The 25090-nt window shown below is 41.0% G+C and overlaps 1 protein-coding gene across 2 annotated transcripts in view; it reads right to left on the reverse strand.

The window, feature by feature from the left end:
* Positions 1–24503, reverse strand: part of grm8b (glutamate receptor, metabotropic 8b) — a 120094-nt gene extending 95591 nt beyond the window's left edge. Inside the window, exons 1-2 of one of the 2 annotated variants that reach the window (XM_069528450.1) lie at positions 23855–24503; positions 19527–20351 (exon numbers count right to left, since the gene is read on the reverse strand). In XM_069528450.1, the coding sequence (XP_069384551.1) occupies positions 19527–20069 (543 nt within the window). In that variant the 5' untranslated portion in view covers positions 20070–20351; positions 23855–24503. Of the gene's footprint in view, positions 1–16501; positions 16651–19526; positions 20352–23854 lie in introns of those variants that run through there. The other variant, XM_069528451.1, reaches the window with a different exon arrangement.
* Between the last annotated feature and the right edge of the window lie 587 nt (positions 24504–25090).

The raw sequence follows: 25090 nt of genomic DNA on the forward strand, positions 1-25090 counted from the left end.
AGGTAAATGGAACTTCGAGTGTCACATGTTTATGTTTTCAGTTGAAGAAACTTACTTAACCAATATCTTACAAACTAATCTGATCAAACATCGGTGGAAAAAGCCACTGTCATCAACCTGCTCAGCAGACACACTTTCATTTAAACAAATAGCAGCTTAAGAGCTGCAATATTTTCCTCAGAAGTTGATTGAGACTAAAAACTAAAATAGAGTCTTGACAAAAGACTTTTCAGATGGAGAGACACGACTCCACATGAATGATATTGTGACTTCGTTGATGCCGGGGCCACACTGGATTCTAGCATGTGACAGCTAGGTAGCTGATCTGCGAGCGTGCCTGTGAGGTTTTTGGCAATGATTGCTGTGTTTCCTCTGATAAAAGTAGACTTATGTAATCCAATTAATACCAGGACTCTATGAAGAAGTTGTATTGAGACTCAAACATGCACACATATCTAGGGAGTAATGGAACTGTATTTGAAGATGAACAATATGACAGCTCAAAAAACTGAAGCCGAATCATGTTAATCATGCCCTGGTCGCTGGCTTCTGTATAGGTCCCTGCCTCTACCATGTTAGCAGGTGGAACAAGGACTGGGGATGAAATATTACCAGTTTCACGTTATATACCATGGTAAATTTCCTTTAACGGTTATTTGTGCCATTTAATCTTAATTATTGTGATGATTTGAAGGATGATGTAGGCAGGTGAGGGCTGTAACAGCAGAACTGTTAGTAATCTCTGGCCGTAGCTAACAAATGATAATATCCACTGTCACCAAATTGTGTGCATTTAACAAACGCTGTTATTTTGTCCTCACTCTGACTCTGGTTTGAAGTCTGCACTTAACGTAACAAGTTGTCGATAAATACTAAGAATAAGATCATAATTTTTATTGATAATGTATATTATGTCAATATAAATCTTGGTTAATTTTCAATAGTTATCAGTAATTTTTGAATATTTACAGCACATTTTAATAATACCTTGACAATATAACAGTGATAATTTTAGTGACTGTGATAGTGACACAAAATTTTCACACCATTTCATTTCTAACATGGACCAAAAAAATAATGTAAACGCACAAGTCAAATAGAAAACATAAAAATAGCATTGTCCAACTTTAAATACAGTATTGGGTCATGATATGTTAATATTGTTTCCATTATGGGAGGAATAACTGTATTTTTCCATCCCGAGATATCAAGGCTAAGACATGAGATCGATATCCAGCTTCTCATCTCATATTTTTTCCAAATCAATCCCTTTAAACAATGAAGGAGGATTTAAACTTCATAGATAAAACAGATAAATGAGGATCTACTGCTGACTGAACATTTGTTGTCATTTCTTCACTAATGTGTTTCTGAACACAAGTAACGCTGCCTGAATGTGAATGGGAGCCGTTGGTAGGTTCAGTTTCTCTCTGTGTGACAATGACAGTGTGATGACAGGCAGCAGGTTTTCGGCTGATCTGCAGTCAGGCGGGAGGATTGCCCCAAAGAGGGGGGAGGATGTGGGAGAAGGGGAGTCAGGGTTAGCAGTGCATCAGCAGCGGGAAGCTGTCAGGACCGGTGAGCATCAACGCTGAGGGAGAGCTGCAGAGGATGATGGGAGAGAGAACACATCTGACGTGCAATCAGCAGTGGGTCCTCATCAGCGAGACATTTCTAAAAATCAACGCAGCACACAGTGCGATGTCACTGCTCCAATCCAAGACATGATAGCCCCCTGAGCTAAGAGTAGAAAACTCATAGACGATAAATCTGATATCAGATGTGAAGCCTCAAACAGATAATTAACGTCTTCTACATTTGTAAAGTCAACTTTTTGGAACCTTCTCCAGCAACAGAGGAGAACTCAGTATGAGTTCAAATATTTGAATATTTAAATATTAATAACTAAGGCCTTTCCAAAAACTTAAACCACTTTTAAGGAACTATTTTACCTTAAAACATTCATCCATCGATCATCATATCCTTTAAGGGTCGCAGGGGAAGCTGGAGCCGATCCCAGATGACATTGTGTAAAAGGCCCTGGGAAGGCAGCCAGTCCATCACAGGGTCATCATAAACAAACTACTCTCACACCCACAGTCAATCTAGAGTTTCCAATCAACCTAACATCAATCTGCATGTCTTTGGACTGTGGGAGGAAGTTAGAGTAGAGAGAGCCCACACAGACACAGAATCTGCAAACGAAAGAAAGACACTGGCTGAACTGGGATTTGAAGCGTACCTTAAAATACAAAACTTTTAAAAGATTTTAGTGGTACACTATTTTATTGACTTGCAAAAGTGAGAATGGTGCCCCCAATGGCAGTTCTTGAACTATGTGAATTTGCAGGTAAAATCTGCCATGAGAAATGTCTGAATGAGTTTTAATCAGAGGGTAAAACTGTCAGAATCAGGCTCAGCAGATTGAAGAGTAATGTAAAACTGTGGCTGAGTTCAAAAACAGCAATGAGATATATGTTAGATAAATACTTGTTAAAGCGACAGCCGTGGATCATGAGGAATTCACACCACATGTTTCAGTTCAATGGAAGCACACAGTCAAAAAGCCAGTCATGCCATTGAAAGGCATTGTTTTCTAAACATGAGAAATAACAGTTAGGAGCTCAACAAAATTAATAACCACTTGTGTCTGCAGGGGGCGCTGCTGCTCAGCAAAACTTGTGCTTCAAAGTGTCAGGGTCTGGGACATTTTCCCACTGTCGCTCTGAGCCGTGATGAGGCGAAAAAGAATCTAACCCTGACAAATCTTTGTAAAACTAAAACTGAGATATCAGGTCTGTTTTATCAACATGCAGCTCGTTACTTTCTGTGTAAATCAGTTACCTGTCTGTAAACTGTCCGAGCTAGAAGATGACCTGAAGAACTGCTCATCTTTGATTTAAAAATGTTTTTAAGAATTAGTCAGTAATCGAAACACTTTTCTTTCTGTTGATAACAAATCATTTGAGCCCTAGTCGGTTTCATTACCTCCTTAACAATTTTGGTGCTCATTTGCATTACTGAATATTCACAGCTAAAATATATGTTAGCTCCCAGTCTGACTTTGATTTTAAGTTCCTTTACACTAAAGCAAAAGGCAGTGGTGGTTCGAAAGCAGCGAGCTGAACGCCAACTGAGTGTCGGCAGACGCCTGCCAGCAAGCATTACTTCCTGCGGCAGCCAAGAAGCACCGCCATCCCACAGCTTAACCCCAAAACGTCACAGCAAAATTCGCCTGCTGCAGAGAGACATGAAGAAACGATCTGAAGAGCTGGTTGATGATAATCTGGAGGAACAACGCTTGCGACGACATGCTGTGACATCATCTTCCCGAGGCTGAGAGAGAAACAACGCTGCACGTTTTCAGTTTGACCTGGCATCCTGCAACCATCCGCAGCCTGCAGCAGGAAACAGGCTGCATGTGTGGAACGTCCCTGTTCATTGCAACTGGTGCTGCCATCAAGTTTGAAGAAAACCACATAAAACGTCTTTACTTCTGTAAAGATTGAACATAAAAAACAAAATGTCTAATTGTTGAAACTGTAAGTGAGACAGAAACTGCAGACTCAAGACAATACTTGTGGTTTAAAGATGTTTGTCAGAATCCTTGTGGATCAAGTGTCATGAAATCCTAAATCTCTTTCTATTCTGGAGTGAGTCAGTGCAAGTGAATGAACGTGTGTGAATGTTTGTTAAATCTTTGTTGTGAGAATCTGTGGGTTCAGATCTTTCTGCAGGAAGTACAGATTTCTGTGTTGTCACTGAGTGTCTGAAGCAAAGACTAACCTGCCTATCAATGAACCATGCATCTCCACTTACTCCCACTATTCAGCAATGAAGCCAAACTATCCCAGAAAAGAGCACAGCCAACTTGGGCCAAAGAGCCATCATAGCTTGGTCCTGCCAATACACACACTCGACCAACTCTAAGTTGTCGTGGTTTCAGGCCATTTTTATAGCATCAAATAACTAATTAAAACAAAACTATTAGTTTAATTAGTTTAGAATTAATAATTTAGACATTACCTATATTGACAGAAGAGAGAATGACAGACACCATCTTGAGAGAAATCCCCTTGACATGTAATTTGACTTAATTTGGTATAAATAATTTGGTACATGTCCCATCCACTGAGAAGGGAGAAGGGAGGGAGAAGACAGTGTTTATGTCCAGCATGCCACCATATAAACACTGCTCAAAAGTATAAAGGGAACACACATCAAATCTTGATGAACTAATTTTCCAAGTTAAAATCTCATGTACATTGTATAATTTGTTGAAAACAAAATAAGAGAACAACAACTGACAACATCTGGGAACGCTCCTGATGAGTAGGCAGATGGTGTTCTGGGGAATCTCCTCCCAGACCTGGATCAGGCCATCAGTGAGCTCCTGGACAGTCTGTGGTGCTACTTGGCGGCGTGGGATACGTTTAACGTCCCATAGGAGCTTATGGACTTAGGTCAGAGGAACGTGAGGACCAGGTTATGGCATCAAGGCCTCTGTCATCCTGGAGGAGCTGGACTACCTGTGCAACCTGCTTGGGTTGAAGATACCGCCTCATGCTACCAGAAGTGACAACGACACTAGTAGAACACAAAACTAGAAAAGAATCAATCAGGAAGGAGGAGGAGAGAGCAACTGTCTGTGGCCACCACAGGTAAACCCATTCTCTTTTTGGGCCTTTTCTTGTTTTTGCCTCTCCATGAACCTGTTGTCTTTTTCATTTGCACCAAAGCAGGTGGAACTGTTTCACAATCACTTGTGCTTCCTAAATGGACAGATTCATATCCCTGAAGTTTAACGGACTTGGTGTTATACTGTGACAATTATGTGTTCCCTAAAGTTTTTTGAGAAGTGTATTTGATGTAATTGAATAGCTTTCTTCTTATTTTCTGTTAGGCCTGAATTGAAAGGATCTGAGATTTTACTGGTTGTAATAGCAGGTTTCAATGACACAGAAAGCATTACATTTCTTTAATTCCTTGAAGTCAAGTTTGCCGTCTGTTGTCATGTAGTGTTGCTAAACTGGTATAAAACATTGAATGGTGTTTCAAATGAATACAAAAATAATGAAAGTTGCGCTGCAGCACTGCATTCCAAATAATGTCATGATATACAACCCTATACATGACTGATTTCCAGCATCCTCAACAGATGACACTGTCAATTCAAAGAGTTATGAGCGATAGCAACATTTTGAATACTTAGACACATGATACACACAAGTTTTCATCTTATTGTCAGAATCCCTGAAAATCTACTAATCATTTTTTGTTTACATCTCACATGCATATGTCAGACTATCATGAAATCTCATCTCTGCTCCTTTAGATTTTAATGGCCAAGTGACTTTTCCTCTAACGCCCCCCTCAGGACATATTTCAACATTTTTGGGTATGCTACTGGTAAAATGCTTAACAAGGCAAAATCCTCATTATGCTTGTTTCTCTTAAGGCTGGGTGGAAATCTGCAAAATGAGCACTTTAACATTCTTTGGGTATATTTTGCTGATAGTTCTGCTTGTATAATAGTGCAGAACATATTGTGATCACTGCTGAAATGATTAGTTGACAGAGAATTAAGTAATTTACAAGTCAAAAACAGTGACGATTTGCTGCTTAATCCTATTTTATATCACCAAGCTCTGACTATGTTGTAGACTTCAATTTTCAGAATTCACAAAACACATCTGAAAGATATCATCTCAAACTCTAGGAAACTGAGCTCAATATATAGCACTTTCTGACAAGACGATTAATCAGAAATAATCAACCCTGACTAATCTAGGTCCTGCCCTGTCACACTGCAACAACTGGCAGCACTGATTACAGAATAAAAGACCTCTCTCACAGCAGTTTGAGCTGCTTCCACGCTGAGACATGACAACCCAGCAGAAGACAGGAAGAGATGAGTGGGAGTGTGGAGGGGAAAAAAAGAGGAGAATGAAGTGTGTACAGAGGCTGGAGAAGAAGATGGCTCTTCCACTCACGAAGGAGCCTCTTGAGACGACAACTCCTCCTCCTCCTCTGACCGACTCAATCAGGAACATTTTTTTATCTGGAAGCCCAATGAATGTCTGGTTACCATCTTTACTGGTCCCGTCAGTAGGGATGTCACAATATGAAATTTTGGTCACAATTATGGTCAGAGGAAATATCAAGGTTTCACAATTTTCACTATTATTGAAACTATAGAAGGAAAAAAACACAACAAACAATATAAAGTGAGCATATAGCTAATGAACTAAAATATTTATTGTTATCATCAACGATATCCAGTTAGTTTTTATAGTGTAACATTTGGCTATTTAAAAGTAATTTATGTAAGCTATTTTATTTAGTCGCCCTATTGTGGAAGGTTGTTCCCTGTCCTCATAAGCAGTTTCTCTGTATTGGACTTTTATAGAAGGGTCACTGACGGGAGTTGTTCTGTTTTGGGAGCGAGGTGTTCACTCGTTGTGAAAAAGTAAACAGGTAAACTGTCTTGGTTCAAGCCACATTCTTAATGTCCTTATTATACTATTACCTCTCATTATAAGTGAATTAAACTCCTGGCTCCATTTATAATGGTTAATGGGAAGAGCGACAGAGAGAGAGGTGTGTGTGTGTGTGTGTGTCAGCCGCGAGCTGGTCAGAGACCGAAAGTAAACACGTTTTTCTCCTCTCGCTGTGAACTCCTCTCATGAAGTTGTTTGTCCAGCGTTGGTGGAAATCAGGCCGTTAAGTCAGTTGTCTCTTCTTAACTAGCGTTTCAGTGGCTCGCGCACACAAAACGTGACTCGCAAGAGATTTCACGGCACGGTGCGCCGCACACAAATTACGTGACTTGCGAGAAACAGGACACCATAGTAACATATCATAGTTTTTACAATTCTTACGGTTATGAAATCCTGATGTTATCAAACCGCGGTTATTGTAAAATCGGTTAATCACGACATCCCTACCCATCAGTTTAGGCTGTGAGCTGTGAGTAAGTCAATGCATGCCCTCAACCAATCGTGAGTCAGTGTCAGCTGTCAATCATAACAGTGCAAACCTTTTTTATAGCATCAAATAACTAACTAGAATGGCATTCAGTAGGCTAGAGTGTAAACCTCCATTTAAATTGACTAGATCCAGACTTGGATCTGCACCAAATTGTACACACTCATAATTGTCAGGCCTCTAAATATGCCTGAATTATTCTCCAATAATTATTCTTTTTGTTACAAAATGTAACAATGTCACAAAGAAAGTGAAAATAATCTACACTCTTATCTGGAGCCACACCAACATTTAATGGGTTCTTCCTTGGGTCTTATCCACTGCTCTGCAAAATAGAAATTTGTAGTATTGGAAAAGTTTTTGCGTAATCCTGCTTAGTTAGGAAAAACAAATCCTCCTTGGCGGGAGTAACTATAATCAAACTTACAGGAAAAATAAAGACTTGAAAACAATGTAATAAGAACTGACATGACCTATACTACAGCAAGCCACCAGGCAGGGATTGAGACAATTTGGCTTTTGGGGCACAGTCATGTTGTCAAACTTTATAAAAATTCTATAATTTTTGCATTCAAACATTTGTTAATTAGCTTTAAGCACAGCCGAGGGCAGTGGTCATAAAACAAATTATATTATTACATTATTGATCCTAAATCAAAATATAAAGGGGACACCAAAGTTATTAACATTCATCCTGAGGTGACTATAAATGTCTGAAACACCTTCAATCAATCCGATAGTTGCTTAGACATGTCACTCAAGGGCACATATTTCCACCTCCTGGTGAAAGGTCAGTGGATCATCACAGTAAGGAAAACAAAATTCATCAAATTATGGATTCCTCTCTGAGATTGGTTGAGAGAATTCAGTCCTGACTAAACAGGAACAGACGTCTGACCAGCATCATCATTTCTTAGCCATGGCTCTAACGGGGAAACGGGAGTGATGGAGAAAAGACCTGATCCGAAACACCTTAGAACTGTCCTCTAACAAATCAAAGTGACAAAGCCGCATATATTTTTAACCTGCAGCACAGGCACTCTGTGACTGACACAATTCACTGTAGGAACATCTCCAATGGCATTAAACACACAGGCAGAGCAGATCTGTGAATAAGGAGACGGTGGGAGATGAATCGGTTGTTGGTGAATGAGCTACCTCTGACATTCACAAGGACAAGAGACAAATCAAGTCCTGCAGGAGAGGAGGGGGAGTCAAGTTCATTGAGATTCTCCTGTGAAATCGGAGGAATAGGAGGAAGAGGGTGAGAAAGGAGAAGGGACAGTTTTGGCGTTGTACAACTAAAAAGATGTCCACAGGGCTATCATAAATAAAATGTGGTTGAAAGTTTGATTTCAAGTTTCCTTAGATGCCAAAGACACATTATTATTGACCAGTGAGAATGCTGAATTCTGATTGGTCGGCAGGTGTCTAATAATGTCAGGGAGTGTGTAAAGAGCAGATTTACTGATTGAATTCTTGCACTGGCTTGTTAGGGTGAGTGAGGTGATGTGTTCTAGAGATAATGATGTCATGGTGCGCAGGATGTAGCCCTGTTCTCAGTTAGTGACTGCACGTTGGACCCATATCATGCATTGTTGAATGTTTGCTTGGCATCCTTAGATAATGTCAGCTAGGCAATGTACCTCAATAATTCTATTTACATAAACTTGCAGGGTTCATTTGTCTGAAACTGTGTCTGTGCATGGTATGAAGGTTTTTATTGACATTTTTAGACCAGTCATCTAATTTGTCCTCTGAGTTGTATTTTTGAAAAGCAGACTTTACATGCTGAGTTCAAGAGAGGAGTAAAAACGTTTTTATAAGCGTTTCTAATTAATTTATCCAGATCTGATTGAAGAATATCTTCGAAAAGAAACAGTGAACACAATAACAAATCCTGTTTAAAAATTATGCATGCAGATCGTTTGCTCTCATCTGTAATCAGTCCGCACGCACAATTTCTCAAGAAATCCCATCACTGTAATTCACAAACCCCATAACACATGGTACTGAATAAAAGATGGAATCATTTCTTCTGTGTGTAATAAATTTGTAGTATGATGATAATAAAATGATGTGAACACGTGTGAATACGAGTCCCTGTTCTTTGGTGATGAATGGAGTGTTTGTAATCAAAGCAGCAGAGGAATCTCGTGTGTAGAATGTGTCGTAGAAATGTTGTGAGTTGAAGGAAGGAAATAGGTACATTGAGCCGGGCACTTCTATAATACCCACACAAGTAAATACTGCATAAACAATATTCAACACAGACTGTTTGTGTCAAAGGCAGTACAAAGTTTACAATTGCTACAGAAAAATGAAGTGAGTTAGAAGATGAGCTGTGGACTGTTCAGATCAAAGGAGCAGAGCATCAGCCACTGTCCCCTGCTAACTTAAAGAGTGAGCGACTGTTGGTAATAATTCATGAGACAGTTTGTATTTATTATCTTGACACAAACGTCTGTTGGTTAAAGTCTGAGACTTTTCAATAAGAGAATAGATTATAGGCTGTCAAAATTATCATGATGCACGAAAAAGCTTCATCAGTACAGACAATAAAACAACAAGCACAATGGCCTCAGGCAGCGTAATGAGGTCGTTATTATCAGCCACGCTAATGAATTGCCGCTACAATGAGCAAATTTTCCTCAATTAAATTCCATTATCTATCCTCTCCTCCATCGTTTCTTTTTCTCTCAGAGAGAAATTACATTTGTACCCAACAACAAAGCAATCAGCTAATCGAGACAGATCAGCTGCCGGACGCCTCTAGCTCACATTAATTCCTACACAAGGTGCAGTGGTTTCACCCTCACATTCATTCAGGACATTAACACGAAATTAAACTGCTGATTGGATGTGATGCTACTCAGACTGAGATGTTGAGGTCACACTGTCAGTTAATGAGATGCAGATCTGATAATAATACAGACCTGGGTTACCAGGTTACAAGGTCTAGGTATAGGTCAGCAGGATGGGATGTATCATCAACAACTGCTAAGTGCCAATACAAATACAGATAAAGCGCAGGGGAGCCTTTTTTAACAATTCTATGTCTCAAATAAGCTGAGACATGTCAGACACATGTGTTAACTAATTGTAAACAAGTCTAGGTCTGGTAACAAGGGATTTAAGTAAAGTTTAAACTTTAGAGAGACTCAGAGAGAAGTCTGAGTCATGCCTGAGGAACTTAGGGGAGTGTCCAGTCATTTGAGACAAGTTTCAGCCAAGTCTTAAATCACTGAAGAAAATGATTCAATCTATCGGTTCAGTTCAGGTATCATGTCTCATGACATTTTAGTTTTAATTCATGAGTCAAATGTAACTTAAGACTGAAGAAACCAGTGTCCAGTCTCAAAGCATGAGAGCAAGTCTGAGTCATGCCTCACGTCATCGGGAAGACCAGTCCAGCTCGGTTAAATCCTAATTAAAATCAAGTTTCAATTATTTTGAGTCTCAAGTAAAACAAGTCCAAGTAGAGTACTCCCATACATGTTTTACAAAATTTGGGTAGAATCTCCTCTGAGTCTCAATTTCTTGGAATGAACAGTCAAGTATGAGACAAGTCTGAGTCAAGTCTTCTTGTCATTTAGAAAACAACGGAAGTCTAGTCAAGCGTAATGCAACCCAAGACAAGTCTCGGATAATTTGACAGTCAGACAACGTGACATGACAGGAAGTGATGTTGCTTTAGGAAAATCCCTCCCAAAGTGAAAACAAAGCTACATAAACTTGTGAAGTGACACCAGGTCTAATTTTGCTGTGCTTTGATCTTAAAAAGGAGATTTATAAAAAGCTTCTAAAAACAGTAATGGCTACCAACAGCATTTTCAAATGTGTACATTAAGACATGTTTCTACTTTAACAATGTGTGTCTAGATATTCATGGCCTCTGGACGATGAATACTCATATTTCCTTTTGTCCCCAAGATGAAGCATTTGCTCCCCCACATGAACCATCTGCTGCTGTGTCGTGTCAGGAGTTAGCACAGATTGGTGTGATATTAGCAGGTAACACTTTTACAAAGAGTGAAAACAAGTCTCAGTGTTCACACATCCTCAGACTGTGCAAAGCTCTGTTGCCTGAAAATTGAGTGAAACATTCTAGACCTTTGAAACCTTTCAGACTCGTCCACTGCAGTTCTTTTTCTATGATTCCTCTAATTGACTGATGTTAATGATAAAGACCAGACGTGGGAAATTTCAATGCACAGCGAAATTAAGTGACTTTGCAACAGGAAATTAAAAGTTACCCTGACATCAAGCCTTATAACAAATTATCTTCCCATCCATTTGCTAAATCACACTAACCTTACTAACCTTGTGTAGGAGCTATTTTATTAGTTTGATATATTATGATTATTATTAGTTCTTATTCCGCATTTATATTTCTAGACACTAGGGTAGGATTCACAATTCAGGTGTTAATCAGGGGAAGCACCAGGAAGGGACATGGTTTTTTACCAGCGCATGAAGAGAAGCTGCAGGAGAAGCACATGTATGTTTTTGCTTTAAAGGTTCAGTGTGTAGAATTGTGTGTTGAAGTTACATGTTGCAGATGAACACCCCTCACCTCACCCTCTCCTTCCAAACATGAAAAAGAACCTGTGGTAGCTTCAGTTGTCATAAAAACTCAAAAGGTGTTTAGTTTGTTCAGTCTGGACTAATGTAAAAAGGGGGCGGCCTCCGTAGAGAGGGTCCCCTCGATGTAAATATAAAGTATTTAAATATAAAGGGTCTTTTCTGGGGTAAAGAAAACTACAATTCATACAATTTAGATGAAACAAACTAGTGAAAACATCATGAGGATTATTCTACATAAAATTTCTGCCAATAGATCCCTTTCATCTAAATCTTACACACTGGACCTTTTAACTGGAAAATAAATCAACTCAACCGTGGACAATGGATGTCTTTAATTGCCTGAGTACAACCCAACTGAACTGGTGCCTTTAGTTAACATTATTTTGACCTAAATATATTTTGACAAATAGCTTCTACACCTTGGACTAATGTTATTTTTCATTTTCTGTTTTGTTCCCATCTCCTTTACACCAGTACACAAAGTCAAACCCTGAATCGATGGATCATCATCTTTTTCACCCCTTTCATTTATCAATTCATCTCAAAATAAACACTTGACTTCAATCACCAATTTTCAAATGTATCAAAAATTGCATTATAACTCTCAACAAAATGCTGAAAGGCCACAAATGTTCCAGCTTTGGGTCCAGCTGAATCTTAGTTGCACTGAATTCTCTGTCTCTAAAGAAAAAAAAAGCATGACAATGCCCAAAAATTCATTGTTATTAAGACTTTATCTGGTATACAACTGGAGATATGTCCCTTACATCTGCTGGTGGTCACTAACATCCAATAACATCAAATGGCCGGAGGCATTAATTTTTTGAATCAGAATGCACAAGGGATATTCTCCATCTTGTCCTATGTTCAAGGGATATTGTTCAAGGTAATGATGTCTGATCTACTGAGCGGGCCACATGACTTTCATAGTCCTGCCATACAAGCCAGTAGCCAGTCAGATTTACCTTTAGCCTCTGCATACCCTTAAGTTCAGCTGTATCATTAATTACAAGCCCAAAACACTTGATGATGCTGTTATGTCCCTAACATCCACTGGTGGCCACAAGGGATAGTGAACATTGTGTCCTATGTTCTGAATGATTGTAAGTGAAGATAACATGGTGGCAACCACAGCTCGAACATGCTTCTCCTCAGCTGATTGCAAGTTATACACTCACATCTACAATGTGATTCTTGACTTTTTTCCTTCTTCTATGGGTTGAGGCTGCCGTGCTGCTGCAGACTTAGCTTTCCTTCTCCCTCTGACAGTTTATATGGAACAATGTGTTTTCATTCCTCCTTCTGTTATTTTCTCACCTCTTTAATTTATTTATTTATTTAATTTTGGGATGGAACTGCAGCAAGCTCATAAAGAGAGCCTCAGCCGTTCCACCTCTCCCACGCAGAGATGGAAAATATAATGCGACAGCAGGAGCGACTGTCGCAGCTGAGTGTCCTCTTGACGACCAGGCTGGGCTCAGACTGTGTGATACTATGTGAAATGGATGTGCAAATATCATGCAAATGCATTGGGAGCATATCACAATTTCAGAGGGAGGATCTCACCTCTGGTACCCTCTGTGAATCTTCAGAAGATGCACAAGAGTGTTTTATTAACAGAACAACTCTCCAGGACTGCACGATTTGTCTTTTCTTAGAGTATAGAGCAGAGGTAAATATGTACAGTCTGCCCTGAGGGGGGCGCTAGGGGAAAGATCATGGGATCAGTAAAATTGAGGAGCTTATCCTCAGGACAATCTTGAACTAAATGGAATGTTTTTATTGCAGTATTGCTACTTTTATTTAAAGCATAATGTAAAATCACACCGTTTGTGTGGGTGCAACACCAGGACTGCACATCACTGTTACATCACAGGTTACAGATGCAAATAGGATAGAATGGTGGACTCATGAAAACAAGATTCCTTACTTTAACTAATTTGAATAGATCGCTCAGTGAGCTGTGCTACCAACCACGGATTATCCACTGGACCGATTGGGTGATGCCCAGGGGTCTTCAACTCATCTTTTTTCTGTGAAGTGAAATGATGTTTCATTCATCTACTAATTCCACAAAGGTCTGTCCATCTTGCTGTCTCTATCGCATATCTCGTGAACCATTCACCTTATCAGCATCACACTGGTCACCTCTATTGTAAATCCCTTGAGAATTTGCATTGTTGAGTTTGGTGCGATTGACTATAACATCTTGAAAGCAGGTAAATCAGGAAGGGGGGAACGCATAGTTATCCTATTTCACTCTGCAAAGTGAAAACATGTTTGTTTGTTTATGAAAAGCTCTGCACACAATGTCCAGCACACAAAAAATAAAAAGTGACTGAGAGTAGAGAGGTTTGAGGAGGACTCACTAATGGCAAGGAATAATTACCACAGGTCAAGAGAACAGCCCAGTCCAACAGACTGTTTAGAACGGGCACTGCACTAGTTTGGTATAAATCCTGTGGAAGATATCTATAGGTGTTGATATTATCCTTAGGGTTGTGATCATAGGCTGCAGCCTGTCTGTGTAAATCCTGAATGGAGGGGGGGGGGCTCCAAGATTTTGTGCCATGGGGCTTCTGCAGACTAAATCCATATGTGTCATCTTAACTTCCTGTTTTCTGTTAGAGTCCTGAAAGCAGCTGGAGGTTCTGACAGTGGAGGTGAGGAGGAGCAGGGTGAGGAAACCTCTGTGTCAGCACAATCTGGTTACCCCCCCACCCCTCCTTCCTCATTTTCCTTGCCCCCAAAGGCATCTCCAGCTAATTTTAGATAAGTGATGTTGTGGGGCCGTTCTGTCCTCATTAAGCTGGCCGGGCTCTAACACATGCACATGAATCATACAGTTCATCACTAATTTAGGGCAGTGGAATTTGGTTGCTACTGTGCACAATCAACGCGTCGCCTCCAGATACAGTTTGTCTATTGGCTGTACACCCATCGAAGAAGACTAGGCAACAGCTGGGATCAAGTTCATTTGAACACATCAGGAGAAACATCTGTCTGAACACGTTATCTATGCTGCAAATGAAGACAGCGCATGTTTCCTCCACCACAAAGTGACAGTCTCCCACTTTGTCTCCACATTTTTAGGCTGACATTCAGGTCAGCAAAGACTATAACATAATTAATTGATTCACCATATTATTGATGGGTACTTAGTGCTGCACAGTGTGACCTAATCTGATAATTGGAGGTAATTTCATCTGGATAATGATACATACAGTACATTGACTTGGCAGTGGCTGTTTTCTCTTCATGACTCTTTGCCATATGTGGTGCGGTGGAAAAAAAGCCTCATTTGAGTCTGAGGTTTGTTTTCAGCACTCAACTGTACTTTAGAGGCTCTCATCCCTTTACCCTCTCCACACTGTTTGACCTGATTCTTGTGTAGGTGGTGAAAGAGGTCAGTGTTGTTTCGAGTGTGTTAAGTTTTCTGGTTTGTATCACACTTTTCACGCATCATGTGTAGGTTGGTCAGACTCCTTTTCCTGTTCTGTGTCACATGTCACGCTGCTTTATTTCATGCATATTCCTGTATATTATCATTTATCATCAACACTTAAATGTTGTAAAGAGCTGCAGGGACGTGAGTGTGACTGGTGTTGTGCTGATGGAGTTTGTACTGAATTTATTTTAAAACTTTAAACAAGGAGAAAGTGTTGTTTACATCTGCAAATTAAAATGAGGGCAGAATCAAACATGGAGGTAATGAAACATGATCGAATATGACAAACAGACAATATGTAATAATGGTCTGTGTTAAAAAAGCTAAGAAAATACAAGGTAATGGAATTGTGTCACATCTGCCAACTGCAGTGCACCTGCTTCCTGCTAAGGTCCCTCTAAAATCCAACTCACACCCAACAACCGCTTATTTTCTTCTTCTACCGTCTTACCTGCACTCCAATTCAGCATCTCAATTAACAATTCATCTTTAAAATGATACTCCAGTCTCTGTCCGATAAACTAAATGATCCTTCTGTTCAGCATAGGTGTGTGGAAACTGAAGCAACAGCCTCAGAGACCCAGTCAAGCAGAACATTTTAACTACAGCTAAACTGCTAAGGACACAAACACACGTTTCACTGCAGTACTCAACACATCAATCCATCATCAATGACACCGTCATCCCAACACTATCTCATACTTCTTACCTATTATGTTCACTCTGCTTTCAGAACTTAAAAACAAAACTTTGTGTGATGGTTGTGAAGAAAGCATTTCTTTATATTTTTACAGGTTCTTCTTTAGGGTGGGGCTGATGAGCGACGCCCTCGTCCATCGATGATGACCGACAGAGACTGAGTGAGAGGAAGTTGGAAACAGTGCATAATGTTGCAGATGTAATCAATTCAAATTATGTAAATTTAAAAAAGCCACTACGCTTTTGTAAATGGACAGACTGTGTTCACCATGACACTTTCGCTTTATGATGCAAGTGTTGAAAAAAAAAAAACTCCCATAGTTATTTGTGAACTCTTTCAGGCAGTGGTAGGAAATTTGGGAGGTAGTAGATTAAGTCTCCGCTGATCAAAGCTGACTAGCGGCAGAGCTAGCGACACTGAAGTAGCGCTTCCCAATCCCCCACCCACTCCGGATGGCATCATCCATCACAATGTTTCACTGCTTACATTGTCATATGCCAATTAAGTTGAAATCAACAAACCCCATTCTACAGTTCTCAGACTCAACACCAAAAATTCCGTTTGAACTTTTTACAGCTGCTAAGAAATATGAGCCTTCAACTCATCTAGTCCAATAAATGTAATTAAGTCATCGGCTCGAAGAGTGACAGAAACACAAAATGACAATGGCTTTAAACCATGCAGCTGCTGACCTACGCTGAGTCACAACATCTGCAGTACAGCAACAAGCAGACCACACTAACAAATGAGAGAAAAGTCACCCGACAGTGTTCTCTTACCTTGAACAGTCGCAGGATGTTGGCCACCATGATCGACACAGAGCTGGCTGACGCCCCAATGACGCCCACCACCTTATCTGGTTTGGCAAAGATGGGCGTGTCACCATTGGTGCGGCGCACATCAGAGCCATATTGACTTATACCTTTTGTCAACAGTTTACTGGGGCCATGTCTTTACAGATTTAAAGTTGTGGCAGTGGCTGTTTTCTCTTCATGACTCTTTGCCATATGTGGTGCGGTGGAAAAAAAGCCTCATTTGAGTCTGAGGTTTGTTTTCAGCACTCAACTGTACTTTAGAGGCTCTCATCCCTTTACCCTCTCCACACTGTTTGACCTGATTCTTGTGTAGGTGGTGAAAGAGGTCAGTGTTGTTTCGAGTGTGTTAAGTTTTCTATTTTGTTTCACACTTTTCACGCATCATGTGTAGGTTGGTCAGACTCCTTTTCCTATTCTGTGTCACATGTCATGCTGCTTTATTTCATGCATTTTCCTATGCTGTATATTATCATTTATCATCATCACTTATCACACAGCCCTGGTAGTGTTAAATGTTGTAAAGAGCTGCAGGGACGTGAGTGTGACTGGTGTTGTGCTGATGGAGTTTGTGCTGTGGAACTTACTGAATTTATTTTAAAACTTTAAACAAGGAGAAAGTGTTGTTTACATCTGCAAATTAAAATGAGGGCAGAATCAAACATGGAGGTAATGAAACATGATAAAATATGACAAACAGACAATATGTAATAATGGTCTGTGTTAAAAAAGCTAAGAAAATACAAGGTAATGTAATTGTGTCACATCTGCCAACTGCAGTGCACCTGCTTCCTGCTAAGGTCCCTCTAAAATCCAACTCACACGCAACAACCGCTTATTTTCTTCTTCTACTGTCTTACCTGCACTCCAATTAAGCATCTCAATTATCAATTCATCTTTAAAATGATACTCCAGTCTCTGTCCGATGTAATCATTGAACCACTATAGTGTGCGTGTGTGTATGTGATGTCTTGTGAGGTCTACCCAAACATGTGAGGTCAGCCTGTTCAATGAAGTCACACAAAATCTGTTAAAAAGATTCCTTCATTTCATGTTTAAAGTCATTGAAATATTGTGTTTTCAATGATAACTTTGGTCTGATATGGATTCATACGAAATTATTCAGCAAGTGCATACCACCACACCCCATATGTGTCAACTTTTTTCCACTGGCCTGCTACTACATATCCTTATGGAATATCCACACATACACACCCCGCTCTCTAATGCCTATATTATCACATCATTTCAGTTCCACACATTGACTTGCACCTTAGTAAAAACTATATGTTGGAACCAGGACCCCAGAATTAAGATAATCCTTAATTAGTCCCACAGTGGGGACATTTGCATAATTTGATCTTCTAATGTGCAAAGAAGGAGAACTTGTTTTACACAGTGTATTTAGAAATTCCAAAATTCCTTTAAAAAAAACTAAACCCTTGGCAAAAGACATCAGGCCCAGCTTCTGCATTTCCTTTGCTACAAGTTAACTGTTAAATGCCGCAGAGCTTTTCTAATAATAATGATGGATGGTTTACATTTACTCGTGTTGTCAGTACTAGTCCAGTGCCCGTTCTGTTGGGACTGGGCTGTTGGCTTGGCCTGTGGTGATACTGGTCCAAGCCACCACTGCTACAGAGTGGTGTAACTGGTCACCACTATATTCAAAGTTTATTAATACTTGAGGTATGTGAGCCACAGACAGACCAAGATTTCTGGAATATATATCAGCAGTACAAGTTGTATGGCAAACTCACAAAGTTCTGGTCGTGCTCGTCACTCATCACGGGAAGTGAAAAGACCTGTTCCTGTAGATTATCTGAGGATGTACCAGACATGTCCAACATTCTGCAGACTGTTAAGGAACGCTGCAGAATTTCCACATCTATCTGAAACCTTTTATACAGTGAAAGTCAACCTGCATATTGTCTGCTGTACACATTTATCCAGGCTGAGAACCAGTGACACACTGACACTTGCATCATAAAGCACTTCAGTATTTACAACTGTCATCTGTAGATCACATCTGTCTATTTGTTCTGGATTAAAGCTGCTGTTTACCACAGGAGAAATAAATGAAGTTGTCATGACGTGGGGGAGGTGGCAAGATTGAGGCGCAGCAAAAATACCCCAGAGGTATGTAAATTACTTACCCAGAGTGAGGATCCTGAAAAGCTCTTAAACTAAATGATCCTTCTGTTCAGCATAGGTGTGTGGAAACTGAAGCAACAGCCTCAGAGACCCAGTCAAGCAGAACATTTTAACTACAGCTAAACTGCTAAGGACACAAACACACGTTTCACTGCAGTACTCAACACATCAATCCATCATCAATGACACCGTCATCCCAACACTATCTCATACTTCTTACCTATTATGTTCACTCTGCTTTCAGAACTTAAAAAACAAAACTTTGTGTGATCGTTGTGAAGAAAGCATTTCTTTATATTTTTACAGGTTCTTCTTTAGGGTGGGGCTGATGAGTGATGCCCTCGTCCATCGATGATGACCGACAGAGACTGAGTGAGAGGAAGTTGGAAACAGTGCATAATGTTGCAGATGTAATCAATTCAAATTATGTAAATTTTAAAAAGCCACTATGCTTTTGTAAATGGACAGACTGTGTTCACCAGGACACTTTCGCTTTATGATGCAAATGTTATTTGTGAACTCTTTCAGGCAGTGGTAGGCAATTTTGGAGGTCATATGCCAATTAAGTTGAAATCAACAAACCCCATTCTACAGTTCTCAGACTCAACACCGACAATTCTGTTTGAACTTTACAGCTGCTAAGAAATATGAGCCTTCAACTCATCTAGTCCAATAAATGTAATTAAGTCATTGGCTCGAAGAGTGAGAGAAACACAAAATGACAATGGCTTTAAACCATGCAGCTGCTGACCTACGCTGAGTCACAACATCTGCAGTACAGCAACAAGCAGACCACACTAACAAATGAGAGAAAAGTCACCCGACAGTGTTCTCTTACCTTGAAGAGTCGCAGGATGTTGGCCACCATGATCGACACAGAGCTGGCTGACGCCCCAATGACGCCCACCACCTTATCTGGTTTGGCAAAGATGGGCGTGTCACCATTAGTGCAGCGCACATCAGATCCATCCCTCTCAATGAGTGCCTGGACAAAGGTGAGTGACTGCTCCAGAGCATAGGTGTCACGGGAACACGTGTCCAGAATTCGTGCCCCAAGCGTAACGTTGGGTAGCAGCTCTGGATCCTTGTTGATGAGGTCGATGGCGAACAGCATTGCCTCCAGCCTGTGGATGCCCTTTTCTTTCTTCAGCTCGCCACAAGGCACGCCCCTCTCACCGCGAGCATGCACAGGGAACAAGCCACCCAGGATGATGTCGCCATCCAGCCTGATAGAGTGGGCATACTCCTGCTGGAGCTGCGGGGAGTCCACAGATACGACGGGCTTCTGGGATGTGGAGCCTAGCAGCCAGCAGCTCTTGAGCATCAGCAGAGAGAGCAAGCAGTGGCCGGAGCTGACTGGGGTCTTCACACCCATCGCCATGTTGTGGTAAGTCGAGCAGCAGGGAAAGGTAGCAGTGATATGATCACACAGTCAACAGACAGGTGGATATAGCAGTGTGCAGGCTGTGTGGCGAGGAGAGGACAAGCCAGACCATGGATTCACCCTGTTTCAAAGGCCTTGTCGACCACGATGGGGGGCTCCCACCTACAAACACCAACTCCAAGGTTTTCCTGAGGTACAGGTTCCTGTGTTAGACATACCTGTCAGAGGCAAGGCAGCTTTAAGGGCACCACAGTTGCAGTATCACATTCTTCCAGGAACCTGTTGGAGATCCAGACATAGAAATAAGCAATCAATACAAATCAATACATGATCAATAATCAAACCTCCTCATAAACAGAGATCTTTCAAGTGGCAATAATGTGCACCACAGGCACAGCAAAAAGCTGAGATGCCAAAAACCTGAACAACAGCTTTATTAAATTCAGAGATGATACCACAGAGGTTAGACAGATATAGACAGGGTAAGGGAGTTGAGAACAACCTCTCTAAATGTTTGTAAAAGCAAAGAGGTCATGATTCATTGTAGGTCGGAAACCAATGATACACCTCTGTTGAGGGAGTGGACTCAGTGCCACAGGTAGCCACTTGGGTGCCCCAGGCTTAATTGCTTTGTGGGGCTCTCCAGGCCCACGCACAGTGCCACTGGCAGTGTTGGTTGCTAAGCAAGGTTCTGCTCAACTAAAATCATCTAAATATCAGGACTGAACGGTATGAATGGTAAATGGCCTGTATTTATATAGAGCTTTTCTAGTCTTGATGACCACTCAAAGCACTTTACAGTACAGGTTATTGTCATTCACCCATTCACACACACATTCATACAGTGCATCTATGGGCAGCACTTTTTTTAAAAGAGGGTCAATTCTTGCCCAAGGACACTTCGGCATGCAGATGGGGAAGACTGGGATTGAACCGCTCAGCCACAGCTGCCCTGAAGCCATGCATCTTCCTGTCTTGCGATATCAGTGTCTCTGAGGCTTCTCAATTACTCAACAATCAATCATTTTAAATGATTATGACGATTATGATGATGATCATAATTGTGGTGCCCCCTCCTGTGCATGGTAGGAGCGGCAGCCCTGAGCAGACTGTTTCAAATCCCTCTGTATGCTGTCTACAAACTCTTCGGTACATTTCTACATGTTCTCAGAAGAGGTTTAGCAGATTATAGGACTGATCACAAATATTGTTGCAATATATCATCCTCCTGCCAACGGCAGTACTGAGCAATTTGCTGGTTATGTATAATTTGTATTCAAGCGAAGATCTTTGTCTGTCAGAGGAGATCATGGTTTTGTTGCTTTACTTATTTTCATGAAGTGTTGTCACTTCATTGTCTGGTCTATAAATCAGTGAACCTTTTATAATTGGTGGGCAGTTATAAAAGGTTCACTGTGGGAGGGTCCTCATATATCTTGCTTTGCAAGACTAAGAATGATGTTCCGGTTTCAATAATAAGAAACAAAAAAGAAATGAATGTTTGACATTTTGCAAGAAAACCAATAATAACATATCTATAACTGATTAACAAATATTTGCTGATAAATTAATTGATTGACAAATTGATTCATTAACAAGTTGACTTCAAAGCTACTTCATGTAATTTTTCCTTGATTCTGGGTCACAAAGATTTACAAACCATAAACGGGCTTTGAATTTTGATCACTCATCAAAGTTGTATATGTTTTATGCAGGATGGTGATACTTAAAGTATGCAACATTAATCAGGCTATAGCTCACTCCGCAGGAAACACAATATTTTAGCCAGAATAAACCTGCTTCTAAAAATGAGGCAACAGATTATGACAACAGATTAACCAATTTCCTCTGAATTGATTAGAAATGAATCAGAGATTCATAGCTTCCCAACAGGTATATTTTATAACTCTGTGACAAATTACGTGATTTACTTAGACTTTGGCTTAAGAACTAAGATTTTTCACAAGGCAAGTTGTCACTACAATGCTGACTCCTGAAAGCGTGGAGTGAAAGGAGCAAGCCAGTTAGGCCTCATTCACATTATCCACTAAATCCCACTTCATCTGAGTGAGTCTCTCAAAGTCAGACTTGAAAATGTTCTGCAGGCCCTGATTAACCTGTACGAGTTTCTGATGGCTTGAGTAACATGTTTTGCTAGTACAAGCTATTCAAAAACATCTGACATTTTTATTGCAGAAATGAATTGGGAAGAAAAGGAATATGACTGCTACTAATTTAAACCTGTAAGATGATTATTGTTGCACATGGCTCTTTACTTATTTTCATGACAGGCTAAATAGCAGGACGTCAAACCAGGCAGGAAAAATAACCTTAGTCAAAGAGATTCATACAGTCAAACTGAGCCTTTTGGCAGCAGCCATTTTGACAAGAAGAAGTAGTCAAACATCACATTAATTAAGGCAGATCATCAAAGTGTCTAAAGCCGTTTACAGACATGACCTCCAGAGAATGTCTGCTTGATTGGGTCTGGAACTTTCTCCCACATGAACAACACAGCAGGAGATTCTCCGCTCAGACACGTTCACAACAGCACAGAAATCTCTGGAGCGTTCAGGTGAGGGGTGGGGCCGGACGCAATCTGTTAATTTCGCTGCTGAGATCATGTCTTTTTGTTAACAGCATATCAAATCTGGTGTCTGCCCTTAACACCAAACGCTCTTTTAATATCTTCGTCACTGTCCTCTTCGTGGCTCCGCTTTTTCATCCAGTGATATCTATTTTCTTTTTATTTCATCAACACACTCACTCGCTTGCAGTGAGTTATTGCTACGGGGCTGAACGGAGAACCTCCGGAGAAAGGAGCCTCTCACTTGGACATTTGAGCACTCACATAAAGCCCCTTCGGAGAATGCCAGGAGATTATATGAAGTTCAGCTACCAGTGACATCACAGCGAGTGAAATATACAGTTTAAAGTGAATGGGAGGGTTTAGGATTAGGGTCTCGAGAAAAAACCCATGCAAACAACTTCAAGATCAACATCGCACTTCCCAGGTTCCTCAGAAGTACAGATGCTAAGTTTGAAGTTGATGACGTGAAAGACGGAAAGAGAGCTTTATCACCAAACTGTGGGTTTCTTTCATTCTTATGATTCTTCAGTAAATGTCAAGCTCTGACTGGAGGATGATCTGATGGCAGAAAAGTAAATAGGCACTCAGCTCTCATTGGATGATGCAGGATTACATTTGTTTTCCTCTCCCCTTCTCTTGTGCAGCCCTCACTCTCCTTTTCAAATCTTCAATATAATTGCTCAAATATGCACATTCGTCCTCAGGCAAACATAAAACACATGCAAATTTGCAGAAGCCAACCATATCCATTCTCTATGACTTCCCTAAACGCGCGTGCATGTGGGTATTCGGTTTGATCTACGCACACACATTTGAAGCAGATTCCGCACCGAGCCAACGTTTACGACAATAAACATCAAAAACACGCACGAGCACAAAGAGCAACTTCCTCAATTACACACACACACACACACACACACACACACACACACACACCGACACTGAGTGGTGCGCGTGTGTGCATGATAGCATCCAAATTGGATTCGCAAACACACTTTAATTGTCTGAGACACAAAAGCTGAGATCCATCCAGCAGTCTGTGATCGATAGTTTCAAGTTGATTCATTCATTTCACTGATCGACACCATGAGAATCTGGGTGATAATATAGAATAATAATCTAACAGAATTAATAAAAAAACAACTGAGACTGTTCAGTAATATTAGACACGTTCCCAGTTGTGTTCAGGTACCTTTCTCTCCGCAGCAGGAGCAGCTGTTCACTCTCAGTGTCACAGGTCACACAGATGTTTTCTGACTCCAGCTGTTTGTCACGTCACCACAGCATCTCCTCCAAATGTGTCCGCGGGGATTCGATCTGGCTCCGCATCAGCATCCTTGCACCATATCTCAGTCATTAACTCATCAAATCCACTTTGCCTCTCAGAGCAGCGCAGCCTCTGGTCACCACAGAGAAGTTGTACATTCTTCTGAACCGCAGGTTTCTGACGCTCCGGATCACCTGCGGGGGTTTTGGTTCGAACTACCGGTTCGGAACCCAGGTCCTTCTCCCCACCAGAGACAGCAGCCAACTCGGATCACTGTGCAGGAACAGACACACACCAGGGTCGGTAGGTTCCGGAGGACTGGAGTCACGGACGCGCCTGTCGCAGGTCTCCGGAGTGCGCGGTGCGGTGCGTCACAGGAAACACGGGAGGCTCCCAGGTTCCTTTGCACCAGCTAACTTCAGACTCTGAGGGTCTCATCAAACTCCCCAGTCACAGAAGTGGCCTCAGGTCTGAGCAGAGACCGCATGTGGTGCTGGTCTTGATGGAGAGGGCAACAAAGTGCGCTCCGGCTGCGGAGAGGATGAACGCGTGTGCGCCTCGTGCACTAACATGAAGTTAATGAGCGTCACTGTGCAGCCTGACGGAGAGAGGAGCTGCTGGGGTCAGGCAGCAGACATGGAGGCTGGATGCCACCCAGCGGACAAACAAAGTCACTGCAGGCTGCTGCAGCAAATACCTCCATAACATTCACTGGACTTTGGTGAAACAGTCAAGTCACGTCTGCTTTATTATCAATAATGCCATATGTGCAGGACATACAGAGAACTGAAATAGTGTTTCCCTCTAATCCCCGGTGCAAACAGCATTAAACATGAAATATAAAATATAAAAAATATAAGTAATTAAAAGATATAAACAGGCAGTGGCAAATCTAGACGATATAAAGAGTGAAGAATTAACTATTATTTAATAGAAAATCATGCTAGAGCACCTTTTTCTGAAAAATTCATTCTATAAAAGTTCCTGCCATGTGTCTCTCAGTCCAATAATAATAATAATAATTATCCAAATAGCTAATTGGTGGTTTTCACCCGTGGTTTGACCCAGTTACTGACTGCTGCTGTGGTTTGTCAGAGGACGTAGAAAAAGACACACTGCTCCGCTGCGCTGGTCGTCTGTTTATTTACTCTTTTATTCATA

The sequence above is a fragment of the Paralichthys olivaceus genome, chromosome 7 (assembly GCF_024713975.1).
Source record: "Paralichthys olivaceus isolate ysfri-2021 chromosome 7, ASM2471397v2, whole genome shotgun sequence".
Taxonomy (NCBI): domain Eukaryota; kingdom Metazoa; phylum Chordata; class Actinopteri; order Pleuronectiformes; family Paralichthyidae; genus Paralichthys; species Paralichthys olivaceus.